The sequence below is a fragment of the Carassius auratus genome, chromosome 38 (assembly GCF_003368295.1).
Source record: "Carassius auratus strain Wakin chromosome 38, ASM336829v1, whole genome shotgun sequence".
NCBI lineage: Eukaryota > Metazoa > Chordata > Actinopteri > Cypriniformes > Cyprinidae > Carassius > Carassius auratus.
In genome coordinates this window covers 6,510,008-6,525,559 of record NC_039280.1, presented here as the reverse complement: position 1 = coordinate 6,525,559, position 15,552 = coordinate 6,510,008, and the positions used below count along the sequence as shown (strand labels likewise).

At 38.2% G+C, this 15,552-nt stretch overlaps 1 protein-coding gene across 19 annotated transcripts in view; it reads left to right on the top strand.

Annotated features, from left to right (window-relative positions):
- Positions 1–15,552, top strand: part of syne2b (spectrin repeat containing, nuclear envelope 2b) — a 92,126-nt gene that overhangs the window by 57,558 nt on the left and 19,016 nt on the right. For 18 of the 19 annotated variants that reach the window (XM_026223696.1, XM_026223703.1, XM_026223700.1 and 15 more), the window contains 31 exons: positions 1,320–1,484; positions 1,744–1,863; positions 2,047–2,150; positions 2,226–2,361; positions 2,491–2,604; positions 2,757–2,894; positions 2,999–3,205; positions 3,601–3,702; positions 4,051–4,170; positions 4,324–4,524; positions 4,633–4,806; positions 5,025–5,156; positions 5,270–5,487; positions 5,731–5,860; positions 6,043–6,564; positions 6,897–7,046; positions 7,807–7,983; positions 8,064–8,219; positions 8,342–8,488; positions 8,594–8,764; positions 8,957–9,090; positions 9,177–9,372; positions 9,712–9,894; positions 10,169–10,282; positions 10,370–10,524; positions 10,619–10,766; positions 10,860–10,954; positions 11,398–11,629; positions 12,131–12,325; positions 14,714–14,839; positions 15,281–15,436. In XM_026223696.1, coding sequence (XP_026079481.1) covers positions 1,320–1,484; positions 1,744–1,863; positions 2,047–2,150; positions 2,226–2,361; positions 2,491–2,604; positions 2,757–2,894; positions 2,999–3,205; positions 3,601–3,702; positions 4,051–4,170; positions 4,324–4,524; positions 4,633–4,806; positions 5,025–5,156; positions 5,270–5,487; positions 5,731–5,860; positions 6,043–6,564; positions 6,897–7,046; positions 7,807–7,983; positions 8,064–8,219; positions 8,342–8,488; positions 8,594–8,764; positions 8,957–9,090; positions 9,177–9,372; positions 9,712–9,894; positions 10,169–10,282; positions 10,370–10,524; positions 10,619–10,766; positions 10,860–10,954; positions 11,398–11,629; positions 12,131–12,325; positions 14,714–14,839; positions 15,281–15,436 — 5,118 coding nt within the window. The remainder of the gene's footprint in view (positions 1–1,319; positions 1,485–1,743; positions 1,864–2,046; positions 2,151–2,225; positions 2,362–2,490; positions 2,605–2,756; positions 2,895–2,998; positions 3,206–3,600; positions 3,703–4,050; positions 4,171–4,323; positions 4,525–4,632; positions 4,807–5,024; positions 5,157–5,269; positions 5,488–5,730; positions 5,861–6,042; positions 6,565–6,896; positions 7,047–7,806; positions 7,984–8,063; positions 8,220–8,341; positions 8,489–8,593; positions 8,765–8,956; positions 9,091–9,176; positions 9,373–9,711; positions 9,895–10,168; positions 10,283–10,369; positions 10,525–10,618; positions 10,767–10,859; positions 10,955–11,397; positions 11,630–12,130; positions 12,326–14,713; positions 14,840–15,280; positions 15,437–15,552) is intronic. The other variant, XM_026223691.1, reaches the window with a different exon arrangement.

Below are 15,552 nucleotides of genomic sequence, written 5' to 3'. Positions count from 1 at the left end.
AACACTCTATGCAGATATTTCAGTTATTGAGTGCTCACTTAAAGATATCTTATCTGTCAAGTGCTGATGCAATATTTTTTTCTTCCAGTTCCTTGTAGGTTTCTCATTTAAATCTAATAATTTAGGCTGTCAGATCTTTTTCAGTGTGTCTTGAAGCCTAAAAGGAATACAGATGTTTATGCTCTGCTGATTTATTGAGCTTGGCATTGAACATTCCATCTCATTGGGTTATTTGGAGGAGGTCATGTGTCTCATTAATGAAGTTAGAGCTGATATTATTAATGAGGTCTACTGTATGCAAAGTTCACCAGCTTCTGCCTGACTAAAGCTGAGGTCATGCTAGGCTTTGGGTATGCAAATTTACTTTGGATTCTTTATATTTAGACATTTGACGTCATTTTAAAGTGGTTAAACCAGATATGCAGTGCACTCACCTTTGTGTGTAACCCTACTCCTTCATCAAAGATTCAGAGATTCAGCTGAGCTCCAGCACAGTGACCTGGTAAACTGTTATAACTACCACTTAAACTCACCAGAAGCCATCGTATGCAGGAATCAACTGGCCTGTAGGAAATATATCTGATCATTTTTATACATTAGGTTCTGGTCAAGTGGGTGTTAAAGGGATAGTTCACCCAAAAATTACAATTCTGTGATCATTTATTCATCCTCAGGTCATTTAAAAGCTAAGGAAGTTTGTTTCCACTGAGGGATTAAAAAATGTCAAAGTAAATGTAACTTTTTATCTCACAATTCAGACTTTTTCCTCCTAATTATGAGCTTATATCTGAATTTTGTCTTTCTTCTTAGAAAAATAATCGCAGAATGATAGAATAAACTCAAATTGTCATTTTTGAATGAATTATCCCTTTAAGTTATGATAATTATCATCATCAAGGAATCGTCATTAAGTTATTAATACAAATGATGTGCTGTGTGCGCTCAGTATTTGCTGCAGGATGTACAGCTGGACAGACACTGATCGATCCCAATCTAAAGTCTGTGTGTTGGATTATTAATGAGATTTTTGTTCATATTTGTTTTTCCGTACAAGTGTTGTGTGAAATGTGCCAAATGGTGCATCAAACACCTGCCACCTGCCTCTCAACCCTGCTAGTTTATTCTCTAAGGTGGACTCTGATCTTTATTGTGTTTATTACTTTTGATTGATTGTATTTTCTCTATCGTGAACCTCAGCTTTAATAGGTGTTTTTTGTTACTTCTTGTTGTCAGTTTGCTGTGTTAGAGTGATTTAGAATTTAGTTTGAGTGTACAGTATGTTGATTTGTAATTGTGTTTTTGTTTTTTCATTCGTCTAGACAATTCTTGTGGAGATTGAACAGAGGATCTCCAGTCTTCCTGTGTGTGGATTGAAAGAACTGGAGCAACATGAGGCTGAATCACTCAACACCAAACTGCAGCTGCTGAAGAACAGACTGGTGATAGTCCAGTTAGAGCTGCAAGAGAGACACGGCGAAGATCAGGTACACACATATACACTAATTTATCCAGAATTAGCCACAAAGTGTCTGTTTTTTATATGTTGGGGACAGCGTAATCCAGGTGTACTTAATAAACAGATTGCATGTGATGTCAGAAAGGGATCATTAGCATGCTAATTGCGGCTGATTTTCTCATTTCCTGATTCTGAGGTATTAAATCTACTGTAGTAGTGTTGCTAGTGAGAGGCAGTGAAAATATGGCTGTGTGAGGTGTTATGTTTCGGTCTGTCTCTGTCTGCAGGTGCATGTTGAGAGTCAGCGCCCCCTGCAGGCCAGGTTAACGCGCAGCAACAGTGTGCAAGAGATGTTGAGTTCTTCCAAAACCAAACTGTTCAGACAGAGCAGCCTTCAACAACAAAGGGTAATGCACACATTCATTCACACACTTTAAAATAGTTAAAAAAAAAAAGAAAAGACACTTCTGCTGGAAAATAATGTCCTAAATTACAATACATTACTTATTTTTAACCTGTTCTAATGCTTTTAAGTCTAATAAATTTAAGTCATATCAGTCGATTATTATCACTTTCTTTGTCTGTTTAAGGAACTGGAGCATGGATTGAATGAACAGAGGGATCTAACTAAAGCTATTGCAATTCAAGGCAGCAGAGCCCAAACACAGAGCCAGAGCGCAGATCAATATGAAGGGTATCTAAATACACACCCCTATTTATACTACTATATGCCTAGACTTTGTAGCCATTTAACACTCCGTGTCTGCAGCCCCTTACCAGAAAATGAAGACAAAAGACAGGAAGTAGAGTTAGCAGTCCACAGGAAGTGGACACACCTCTGCAGCAGACTGACCAAGACAGCAGAGACAGAGCAAGGTGGAGATAAAGATCAGGATCCATCTGAGGTCTGAACACTCCTGGTTTTCTCCAGATGTTTATTTAAAGTTTCTGTTTGCTAATGTTTAATGTGTAGTAATTTTATTGTGGGAGTTATTTTAAGTAAAGAACATTGTGATGTTTGTGTGTGTGAACAGATCCTCGCTCCATCTGTGTGTTTGTGGAGCGGAGCTGCTGTTTCTTTCTGTCTTCAGGAGATTCAATCCAACATCTCACAACTCAAAGAACTGCAAAACTCAGCAGTAACAAAGGTGTCAGTAACAAACACACATGACACAGAGGTTAACATTTTAAAAAGATACGTAGCATAACATGAAACTCTCTTTTAAAGATCAGAGTACACATTCAGTCAATACTTTCCAACTCGATAACTGATATATTTAACTGATCTTTCTGTGTGCAGGATCATCAGTCTCTGGATGAAGGTTTATTTGAGGTGTTGAGTGGAGTCGATCTCACTCTCAACTCTCTCACACACACTCTTAGGTTTCAGCCAGCAACCTTAAACTCTGACTTATTAAGCCAATTAGAGCAGCTACAGGTATTCAGCTATCCATCAGACCATCAGTCTATCTGTCCATCCATAAGACCATCAGTCTGTCACCTAATTAATCCATTACTCCTCATTTCTTCTCTGATTTATAGGGTTTATCTTCAGAGCTGATCTCCTTGGGTGCCATATTGACCTCCCATGGGTCAGAGGTCATAAAGTTGTTAGGTTTGGATTCAGCGATATCAGAGACCTCCACTTGTTTTGACCTGCTGAGGCAGTGTGTATGTGACATTCAAAAGACTCTGGCTGATAAACAGGAGCAGCTACAGGAACGATTAAAACACACGACTCAACTGCAGGTCAGACTTTTATTTGCTTATTACCAACACAAAGTGATGAGATGTGTGTGCAGTCACTTAAAAATTCCCCTGCAGTTTAAGTTACTAGAAACATGGTTCAGAAAACTTGTGCTTATGTGTTTACAGTGTTATGTGTTAGCAGCAGTTACATTTTTGCAGGTTTTAACACCCCAAACCTTCGGATGTCTCGCCTTCATAACTGTCACAAAACCTCACACTTGTTTGTTACGAAACAACTTGTCATCATAATGTCGGACATAATGTTCTTTCCAGTCTCGTGTGTGATCCCATAATTCTATCTCTTATATATTTATACTCTTTTGTACTTTTATTTTGACACTTTTTATCAAGCATGACTCATTTTTTAATATTTCCTTGTGTGTCGAACCCTGCAGAAGAGAGTGAAAGACCTGCATGACTCAGTACTAACTAATACGTCAGTCCTTCTCCCTACAACTAATGGAGAAACCCACTGTGACCTTCAAACACAGCTGCAGGTAAGCACACGAGCCTATGAATAGCATAGCTTGCAACACATCAGGATGAGTGTGTGCATATTAAACACTACTGGAGAAATAATACTCTTTAACATTTCTGCAAGAAAAATACTGATGTCTTCAGTGTACATTTGCTGACTTCGGTGCCACTTCACCTCTCTGCATTTAATAAGTTATAATGTTTGCTCTGAAACCCACTCATAATGCTAGTTAGAATTGCACCAGAAGCAGTTTTTCTTATTAGTTTTGATCCACATTACTTTGTTAGTGCAGATATGTTGTATAACACCATTAAAGTTCCTGAATTTGAAGATTTTGACCTTTCTGTATTTGTGATTCCACATGAAGGCCATCACTGGATGGAAACAGGAAGTGGAGCAGAGTGAGAGAAAGTTGGCAGAACTTAAAGAAGAGACAGAGAGTCGAGATCAACCTTCGTCCCTCACACAGCAGATCAGCACACTGGAGGTATGGATGTGCAGCAAGCAGAATTTATTAAAAAATGTCTCTTAAATTACAATTAATTTCCTGTCAGCAAGCATGGGACACACTTGTAATTAAAGTCAGAATTTATTCAATATAATAAAATACATATTAATTTGTAAAATACACTCTCTGTAGGCGGTATTGGAGAGTGTTTGGAGTGATCTAGAGCAACGCTGTGGAGTTGTGCAGTGGAGTCTAGATGAGCAGAAGATGAGTGAAAAAATCCTGAAGGGTCTGCAGATGCTTCTGACGATCGGAGGAGAGAAACTCGCCTGCACCTCTCAGCTGGAGCTCAGGAATCCAGCACAAATACAGACACACCTCAACACACACACGGTAAACATATCACACACCTTCAAACATCCTAGCTAAATACACACACAAATTAATCAGCTGCTCAAATACAAAAAAACTAACTAACTAACTAACTTTGTAAATGTATAGGCGTTTTTCCTGTCTCTGGGTGCCCACCTGAGGAGACTGCAGCAACTGAGTGTGCGGATGCCAGACAGCGCCTCCTCTGGCTGGGAGACTGAAGTGTCTGAGGTTGAACGTCAAGTGTCCAGTGTCCTGCAGCAGGCTCAGGCTGTCGGTACAGTGCTGCACTTAGCGCTGCAGGTACAAGAGTAAAAAAAATCAAGAAACTTTTTACAGTTTTTTCTGTATTGAAAGTTGCATTAGCCAAGAAGATACAAAAATGGAAAAGAGACAACAAACGAATGGGATTGATGAGTGCATGACTAAATTCACTTGTAGACTGAATGACCAACAGCAGATTTTAATATGTTTTTTGTTAATACTTCTCTGCCCTTGATAAGGAGTTTGATGTATTTCAGGTTTGCACTCACTGGGATGAAAATCAGTCCTGGTTAGAAACGCTTCTACAGAGATTAGAGACTCAACTTCCCATAACACCTCTGCAGGACCAAACGGAGGAGCAGCTCGACGAGAATATTTCTGTCTATCAAGTAATGGTTTAGTTAGACTTATATATAGTTAACTGACACACATAATATATACCTTTAAGACAGAATGCATGCAATTTTGAAGATCCTCGAATACTTCATGTTGTTTGTGATAGAGTGTGCTGGCGGTTCTGGAGAAGAACAGAGCTCGGATCAGTCTGGTTCTGGATGAGGGCAGCAGACAGCAGGAGCAGATTTCTAGTAGTGAGATGGGTGTGTCTATATGCATAGTGGGTGTGTCTACATCAAAACTGGAACAGCGATTGGCTGCACTTCAGAGGAGGGTGGAGCAAGGACTATGCTCCACCCACCATCTTAAAAAGCTTTGGAAAAGGTAAAAATGAATGATGTGGGTAAAATTAAGTCAACCAGAGTTTCAACTCTAAAAGAATTCTTGCCATTTCATTAAACAATGTGCAGAATTCTATGCTATCAGTCTTTCAAAATCAAAATATTTTGAGCCGTATGTACACACTAAATTATGTTTATTAAGAGAGAGTTGTGTAGGAAGACTAAGAGATGGAAATTCACACAAAGGAAAAAAAATATTAAGAGTTGCCATTACACATTTTTCCAGGTACCAAAGTGATTCAGAAGCTCTGAATGAGTGGATGCGACAAGCCCGAGAGCGCCTTCATTCATGGAGAGATCACATGACCACAGCTGAACAGGAAGTGGACACCCTCTCCCATTTTCAGCACTTCACAGTCAGTCAACCAGTGATTCTAATCATTTGTTTTTAGTTTAGATTATTTTGAACAATAAGATGATTAAAAACGTAATGACTATTTACAGAAGCGACATAAACCCAGTTGAAAAAAACAGCATATCTGTATGCTGGTTAGGTATGTTTTGAAGCATGGCAGTTGGTTTGATGTTTTTGACACAGGAGTTCATGAAGGAGCTAGAGGTGAAATCGGCCCTGAAGGCATCATTGATCAGTTCTGGATCTTTGATCCTGTTCCTCAATGAAAGAGAGCAGAACATTGAGACACAGAAGATCAGCAGAAGCACCAGTGCTCCAAGAACCTCCACTCCCTCTGGAAATACAACAACCCCTGAAGACCTACAGCCAAGTGAAACTAGCAACCGAACCTCCATTGTCCTAGATAACAACCCTGAAGACTCCTCATCTATAGATGTCCCCTTACCTTCAGAAACCAATGTTTCCTCTATTCAAAACATCTTCTCAGAAGAAATTCTTTCTACCACGGAAGAATCAGATGGAAAGATCACAAATGAAGGTGTTATCTTTGAGGAACCAACCTCATCTCTATTCGATTTAGCTGTAAAACAAGAGATGCTTCTGTCCCCAGTTCTTCTGACTCTACAGTCCCAGCTGTCTCAGGTGGAGCAAGACTGGGTGGAAATACAGAAACATATTCCTGTCGTCCAACAGGAACTGCATCAGGTACATTTTACTCCATTACTAACTACATTCTGCATCTTTGGAAATAAAGACCCCCTCAGTTTTGTGTTCTTCTGTTTGGAGCATTGTCTCTCTGAAGGAGAACATTGTGTATAAAAATTTATCTTGGAGGTCAGGTACAGTAGCCATCCAGGCATGCTTTACTGTATTACTGAGAAGTTGATGAAATCTTTGAGGATAGTTATTATCCATTATCAGGTCTCTCTTTCTTCTTTGATTACATGTGTCACCCCTTCTTCTCTATTCTCTCCACCTCTGTTTATCACTTTCATCTTTCTTTATGCCTATTTCTCTGTTCTCTTTGTCTCTCTCAGAGTGTGGTGGAGAGCCTGTCTCCTGAAGGACTGCTGGCTGATGTGTGTGGCTGGATTACGGGTGCTGAGAGCAGGTTACAGGCAGCTGAACGAGAGGGTCACAACACCTGGACTGCTGCCGAGTTCACACACCTGCTCAGAACATATCAGGTACCTTGCTTGTGTTTTATCCCTCTATCAATAAAAAAATCCAATAATTAGCACAAAAAATACTTATCTTCGGTTTGGATTTTATTTTCACCAAAATTAAACAACAGTGCAAAATAACAGATTATTGTTTTTCTTGAAAAAAATAACAAATAGTAAAGAAATCAGCACATGTTAATACAATTATTATAAAATAACTAAAATCTGAAAGCAATTTATTCAGTTATAGTAAAATAAATATATAAAGTACAAATAAAACAAAAAGGAAGACATTACAAATTTAGTAATAATTGAACGGTTCTTTTCTCTTTAATTACATTTTCAATTTATTGTGGTTTATTAGCATTAAAATCATACATCTGCATTGCCATTTTTTGCCTTAAAACAGAGCTAAAGCGCTGTAAGATACAATATTAAAATAAAATAAAATACAATAAAATAAAATGCAGACTACACTTAGAAAGCTTAGATAAATAACACAAATAAAAAACGATGAAAATAACTAAAGAAAAATATATGCCAGTGTAATTAACTTTCTCTTTCTCTTCTCTTTCAACTTCAGTTTGTGCTTTACTGACTTGACAAAACTGTGTAATTTTGCATTGCCAAAATGTTTGCAGCTTAGCTGCATGAAATTAAAAAGTGCAAAGTACAAAAAAAAAAGCTTAGAAAGTAACATTTAGCAAATACAAATGAATTTACTGATGCTGACTATATATATATAGTTTTGGTCATACCTGTCTCTTATTCTCTTTCTGTCTAGGGGATGAAGAGAGAGATGGCATGTCAGCAGATGTCTCTTGACTTTATTAATCAGTGTGAGCTGAAGCAGGCTGCTTTTGACTCTCACACAAGCAGGTACAAACACACTGCATTTGCTGAAAACCTGGGACACGTCAATCTGCGCTGGAAAACTCTACAAGATCACCTGAACACACTGGTGAGTTTAATGTTATTATTATTATTATTATTATTCTGCTAACCAATTCAGATTAACATGGTTTATATTGTGTTTCTCAGATCCAACATGCTGAAGATGAGGTGAGGATGCGTGTAGAGCAAGATAACAAACTCCAAATCCTACAGCACTGGGTCAAAGGTCAAAAACAATGGATGCGATTGGCCGAAAGACCCATCAGTCGCTCATTTGCAGAGAGGAGTCTGAAGGATTGTGAAGTGAGTGGCTGATATTTTCTGGTTATGGTAACTGATTATGTTGATGCTCACCTACTTTTTTAATTGGAATTTATTTATATTACATTTTATAGGAAGTTTATTTGTCATTCTTTCATTCTCAGGAGCTGGGGGATAAGTTGAAGTCTAAATTCTCAGAACTTGCTGAGCTGAGGAAGAGGAGACTTACCACTGATGAAGATGACAGGAATAAAGACTTCCTCTCAAAAGCTCACAATCTTTCACAATCTTTGACTGACCTCTCTCAGCAGGTATGGAGACAAAAACTTATTCCTATGGATTAAAAAAAATGAAATATTGATAAACACTCTTGAGTATACTTGTTTAATTAGTATTTTAATAATAAATCTTTCTAGAGTACAGTCCTTGGGGATTCATTGAAAGAGCTGTGTAAGGTGTGGTCTCAGTTTGAAAGTGGGAGGAGTCAGGCAGTTTTAAACACAATGAGGATCTGCCAATCACTGGAGTACTGCCACGCCCCTCTGCCCTCCCTCTCTGCCCTCCAGAACAACATTGATAAGATACAGGTGCTGTCAATAAATCACATTTTGTTTTTTGTTTTTTTCTGATTGGTCACAGTATGATATATTTTATTGAATTTAAATATTTGATTAAATATTATTGAATTTTTTTTAAATGTGTCAAATCTGTTAACTTAAAAGTAACCCTTTTGTTTGAGAGAGATATATAATGTATATGAAAACAAATTATATCTGCAGGTCTTAAAAGCAGAGACAAACGAAATTGACAGCCAGTGGGAGGATCTTACCAAGACAACAACAATTCTTATTGGTGGAATTAGCCCAGACTCTGCCCAGGTGTTATCAGAGCACCTAGAAAAAGAAAAAGCAAGGTTCGACTTCACACATACCAGCAAAGCAATGCGAATGTGTTTGTACAGTAAATGTTCAAGCTCCTTCCCATTGTGTCACCCTGTAGGTGGTCAGAGGTGAAGGAAAAGGTCAAACACACCTTTCAGAGGACACAAAGTCTTCTGAAAGTGTGGCAGAGATACTCTGATGTTAGTTGCTCATGCTCAGAGCAGCTCCAACATCTCAAAGAGCAGCTCAAGACACACACCAAAACACCTGCTGACAATAAACAACTCACACACAGCATGGCAGAGCTGAAGACTGTGAGTACAGTGCAAAGGCACAGATAACCATCTATTTAAACACACACACACACACACACACAGTTAAAGGGGTCCAGACCACAATGAAAATCTGGGATTTTTTTTTTTTTTAAATAAGAATAGTTATTATGTAAAAGCAAGATGAAATTATTATGCATTATTTCTAGATGAGTAATAAAGCAGGCAATATATTACAATATAATATTACTTTTAATATTATTAAAAGATTGCTGATTAATGATCTATAATGCAACGTCAAAGTCTATATCATATCATATCATACAATATTAAAAGTATTAAGACTTTTGGACTGTTATTGTCCTTATTTCCTCCTTTTAGGTATTACAGAAATGCTCAGAGACTCTTCAGACCGATTTGAATGAAGTGCTTGAAGTATCTAAGGATCTGACTGAACAGATGGATGATGAGGATGCTGTTTTCATCAGATCAGAATGCCGTTTGTTAACACGTGGTTACCTGCAGCTAGAACAGACTCTGAAAGGAAGAATTGAACACATGAAGGTAAGACCTACACTCCTCTGTGTTTTAATAAGCATTGAAGTGTTTGAAGTATGTACACAATTTCATTTCCTGCAAAACTCATCTGTTGTTATTTATGTATAATATGTCCATGGTCTGCACATATTACAACAACCCCCACCCCACCCCCACAATAACAACACCATTAAGTATCATAATAGTAGTCTGTAAGTCATTGGAAACCATGAGGGTGAATAAATGATGACAGAATTTTTTATTATTCCTTTAATTCAAAACATGTGTGTCCTTTGTTCAGGAGGATTTTGAGCGATTTCAAGAATTTGAAAGGTTATTCCAGTCCCTCGAAACACAGTTACAGCAGTGGGAAAGCAAGCAACGGATGGACAGCAAACTTACAGATATATCTCAGGTGATAAACACACATGCATAACTCAACCGCATCACTTTATTTAAGAAATCCCCATTATTAACAATTCCTGCATTTCCTTGTTTACAGTCAGGTCTGATGGAGGTCAGTTCTCTCTCTCCTGATCTGGATCTGATGAACACTCTTAGCTACAGACTGACCCTCAGTGACCCTGTCACACAGAGGCTTCAGCACCTCAACAGGAAGTGGGCACAGGCCTCCGCACATGCTCAGGAGAAATGCAGGTGACCAGCACTTACGATCTGATCACCTGAGAAACACACTAATATCAGATTCAACACAAAGGATAATGAATGTTTATGTATAATGTGTGTTTAGTGAGTTGCAGGCAGCCTCTCTCCAGCAGCAGAGCTTTGAGCAGAGATGTGAGAGCTGGCTGGCTTTCCTACAGCGCATGGAGGACAGTTTGGCTGTTGAAATCGCATCAACTTACCCTGGACTGAGAGAACAACAACGCGCGCACCAGGTACAACAGTCAACACCCCCCTAAATGCATCACATATGGATAATAGATGCAAAAAAAAAATCTATCTTTCTCTTTCTGTCCTTTTTTATCTAGTGTTTTCAGGCTGAGTTGTCTTTAGGCCATCAGATCCTTCACTCTGTGATCAGTGAATCTCTCCTCCTGTTGCAGAAGGGAGATGTAGAGGACAGGTGACAACTCTTTTTTCAATCTCTGTTTTGCATGATTGCTTGTGATATACAATTTCATTCAGTAGTTTGGGGAGAGTGTGATTTAAAAAAAAAAAATTAGGACTTTCAGCAAGGTTGAGTAAATGAGTAAAGATGCTGAAAATTCATCTCTGTAGTCAGCCATTACAGAAATACATTTTAAAATATATAACATTAGAAAACTGTAATAATATTTCACAATATTACAGTTTTTAATGCATTTTTGATCAAATAAATGCAGCTTTAGGGAGCATAAGAGACTTCTTTAAAAAACATGAAAGAAATTGTACTGTCCCTAAACTTTTGAAGCATAGTGCAATATAGTATTTCATGAAATGTCCTACTGTTATAAATATTATAGGTTTTATATCTGGAATTCAATGCAGGATTTGTAGTTTTACTAACCACCTTGCCTGTGCCCTCAGGAGTGACTTCCTGTTAAAACTGGCACAGCTGAGAGAGCACTGGCAGGGGGCGGTGCAGAGAGCAGCTCAACGGCGCGCTCTAGTGGAAGGGCTCATACAGCACTGGCAGCTTTATACACACACAATGCAGAAACTCCGTAAACTCCTCACACTCACACACACACTCTTGTCGCCTGCTGGTCCCACACACTGTAGTGTCCTGCAGTTGCGCCTCTTGCTGGAAGATCTGAAGGTAACAAGATGATTTTTAAATATCATTATCAACAATGATCAAGATATTGTATAAGTCACAGTTTCTTACTCTGACTGAGGCTGCATTTATTTGATAATTTGTTTTTTAAACAATAGCCTAATATGGTAATGTGTTTTTACTGCCATTTAGAATTTTGCTGAATAAAAATGCAAATATATCCCAAACTTTTAAAAACACACATAAAATAATTGCATATACATTTAAATCCATTTTATATTTTCAAATATAATGCGTCAAATACAGTGCCCTGGAAATATTTCTTATAAATTATGAATCTATTTTCTTATTTTTTTTTATTAATAAGGGAAATTTTATTAATAAGGGAAATTACTGATTTTTCTTTTCTGTATTTACACTTTATATTTTTATCTATTGACACCTAGCATGAGTTTTGTTTTTTCACCATTTCTCCCTCTTTTTTGTCTGTCCCCTTCACTCTCTCCCTCCTCTTGCTCTCTCTCTTTCTCTGTCCCTGTAAAGCAAACAGAGCTGTTGTTTCAAAGGTCAGTCTCTGCATATCTGTGTGTGATGGAGGTAGGCAGGCAGCTATTCTCAGTGAGTGACACACAGACGCAGATGCAGCTGCAGACAGACCTGGCAGCCCTGCAGGAGGACTGGGAGCAGTGCCAGTGCATGCTGGGAAAGAGAAAGACTCTCACGTCTGACATCATAAAGGTAAGATGGATTGTTCGGGTTTGAAACGGGACCTTTGAATGCACTAACTCTTGTGTTTTATGGCTTAGCTCTGTTGCATTTAAAAGGTAAGCTTGTGATAATGATTATAATGTCACAATATCTATCCTTTTCCTTATGTTGAAAGTCAAAGGTCACGCGGGAAATCCATAAAGCTGTGTGAGTGCATTAGGCTTTTTTCTAAAACAGGATTCTCGTTATCATAGAAGCATTAAAACATCCCATAAAACTTATTTTACTTTAAATTTGTCACTTCTAAACCAGGGAAATTAATTGTTAAAAAGTCAGGGAAATGTCCAGAAAAAATTATATACAGTATATATATGTAAAAATGTTTAATTCTCAGCTGTAAAATATTTTATCATAGAAATTTTTTGTGAGTGAATTCTTTATTTAAAAAAAAAAAAGTGTTTGTTGTTTTTGTTTTTTTACATATCTGGATATCAGCATTTATGAGGGTAAAGTTTATATAACAAAACAGGCTACTGCAAAGTGAAATCTGCCCTTGGAATTTTATGATTTTTTTATTATATAAGAAATAGCTGCTTAGTATTCAGCTGGTTATGGATTGTCAATCTTATGAACACCTGTTCGGAGATGCTTCAGAGAACAAACACTATTAACTGTCTGTCCGTGCATGGACCTGTCTAAAACTTCACCAGGAATAAACTCTGCCATTATATACTCCCATCCTAGAATGATGCAGGACAACACTAAATGTTGGATTGTGTGTGTAGAATAGGGAGATTCTGTATTATTGTGGTTTTCTGCTGGTATGAGTCCAGCTGAGTTTGACCTACATTCCCTCTGATTCCACAGCTGGACTAATCCAGATCAGATCTTTGCACACACTAACACACAAACATACAAGCACAATAATATTAATATCAAGTGTTACTGACCTGGAAAGTCTTCATGCAGGTCTGTCTGTCTTGTGGCGACATTTTTTAGGTCCCCATGAGGAAACAAGCTTAGGAATCATATAGAATGAAGTGTTTTGAAAATATAAAAATGCTTAAGTTTTAGGTTTATGCAAGGTAGGGTTAGGGGATATAAAATGTAGTTTGTACAGTAGAAAAAACATTGTCTATGGAATGTCCCCATAAAACAAGGAAACCAGTGTGTGTGTGTGTGTGTGTGTGTGTCTACAGGTTTTTCTACACTGGTGGAGACTTAAACCTGAATACACATCAACTCATGGGGACTTGTGTCACCGTGGTGACCTAAATTGAGGTCCCCAATGGGAACAAAAGCTTATAAATCATACAGAATGAGTTTTTTTGAGATTGTAAAAATGCAGAAAGTTTAGTGTGAAGATTAGGTTTAGATTTAGAGTTGGTGTAGGGCGACAGAAAAATACAGTTTGTAGAGTATAAAAATGCCTATGGAGAGACCCTACAAGGAATAGTGAACCAGACGTGTGCTCTCGTTTTTGTGACATATCAAGACTCAACTCTGTATAATGACATGAGTATGACACAGGTATTACAAGGAGAGGGTGACTTATGAGGACATAACTCATGTCCCCATTTTTCAAAACGCTTATAAATAATACAGAATGAGTTTTTTTGAGAAAGTAAAAATGCACAAAGTTTCCTGTGAGAGTCATAGAATATACAGTTTGTAAAGTATAAAAACCATTACACCTATGGGATGTCCACACTTTTCACAAAAAACAAACGTGTGTGTGTGTGTGTGTGTGTGTGTGTGTGTGTGTTCATGAGTGTATGCACTTGTCCTGTGCTAAAGGGTTTATAGTAAAGCCTGTCTAGGGATTTACAGCTCTCTCTGTCTGTCTCAGCCTTTCTGAGAGCCTGTCTCTCTCTCTCTCTCTCTCACAGTACTTTGTCTGTCTTCATTTCTCAAGCAACACCTCATAAAATAAATGCCAGTGCACTGCAACAATTTGCAATATTCTTGGGAGTTTCCTCTGTGCAGTATGTGTGATTATAATATGGTTTTACTTGTATTATACTGTAAATGTGATATGTGTGTAGAGTATTAGCGTGTAGATGCGTGTGTGTTGTTGTGATAACCCCACACTGGTGTGTATTTGTGCATGCATGTGTGTTTTCTTTGCCCCTAGTTGTACCTTAACTTTTCATTTGTTTCTGAGCTGAGACATTGGTTTAATGTAGTGCACACTGACCTTCCACAACGGAAGTCTACACACATGTCCATATGTTTGTGTCTACCAATCTACCCTCACATATAAGCTCTCTTTGTTTTTTATGCATTATGTATGCTTTTACTGACTAATGATAACTGCATCCCCCTATTTAAAAAGGCTTATGTAAGCTATTATTAAAAAAAATCATGCTAGAGCATTATAGGAGCTTCAATTTATATGTTTTTAAATTTATTTTGCAGAAATGGGAGACCTGTGAGACCAGACTAGCTGATCAGGCGCAGCTCCTGGATGAGGTACGAGTCAGACTGAAGCAGTCGATCCCAGATCAGCAGGAGGAGATGGAAGAGGAACGCCTCCTTGTGAAGGTACACTAACTCTAAAAGGTGAACTGCGTCATATACTGTTGACTGACATACAACAGGAACAATACACCTGAAATTTGACTTGGGGTAAAGCATTGCCTACTTTTTCTAAAAGAGCAACATAACCAAAATAAATACTGTACTCAGAACACACCTCAAAAGTTATGGTGTTTGGTAAAGTTAAAAGCTTGTCCTAAAATCATACATAATAGCTTTTGTTTGTTGCATGACACTTAGGATTTCCCTTCCTCCCTGCTATAGGCTTATTCAGCTGTGATCCCCTCCCTCCCTCTATTTTTCTCTCCTGCCCTCCCTCTTTGTCCCATGGGCTTTAATCTCGTTGGGGCACTGGGTAAAAGAGAGAGAGATTGCATGAGTCAGAGCTTGGACGTGTAGCAGTGTTTTCTGTGAGTGTGTGTGACGCTGGTGTGTTATGTTATGCAGGAGGTTCAGGATTGTTTAGAGGACTGGGCCGTCAGTCTTTCCGAGCTCAGCACCATGAAGACGGACCTGTCCCAGTACATCCTCACCGATGACGTCCTCCTCCTGCAGGAGCAAGTGGACCATCTGCACAGCCAGTGGGAAGAGCTCTGCCTCAAAGTAAGACTCACAAATATGTTAAACGAGCAGACACAGCACAGACTTTATGTATTTTATTTTTTAGACATTTAGATGAACTAGGAGGAATCAGAGCAAATATAAAAACTACATGAATC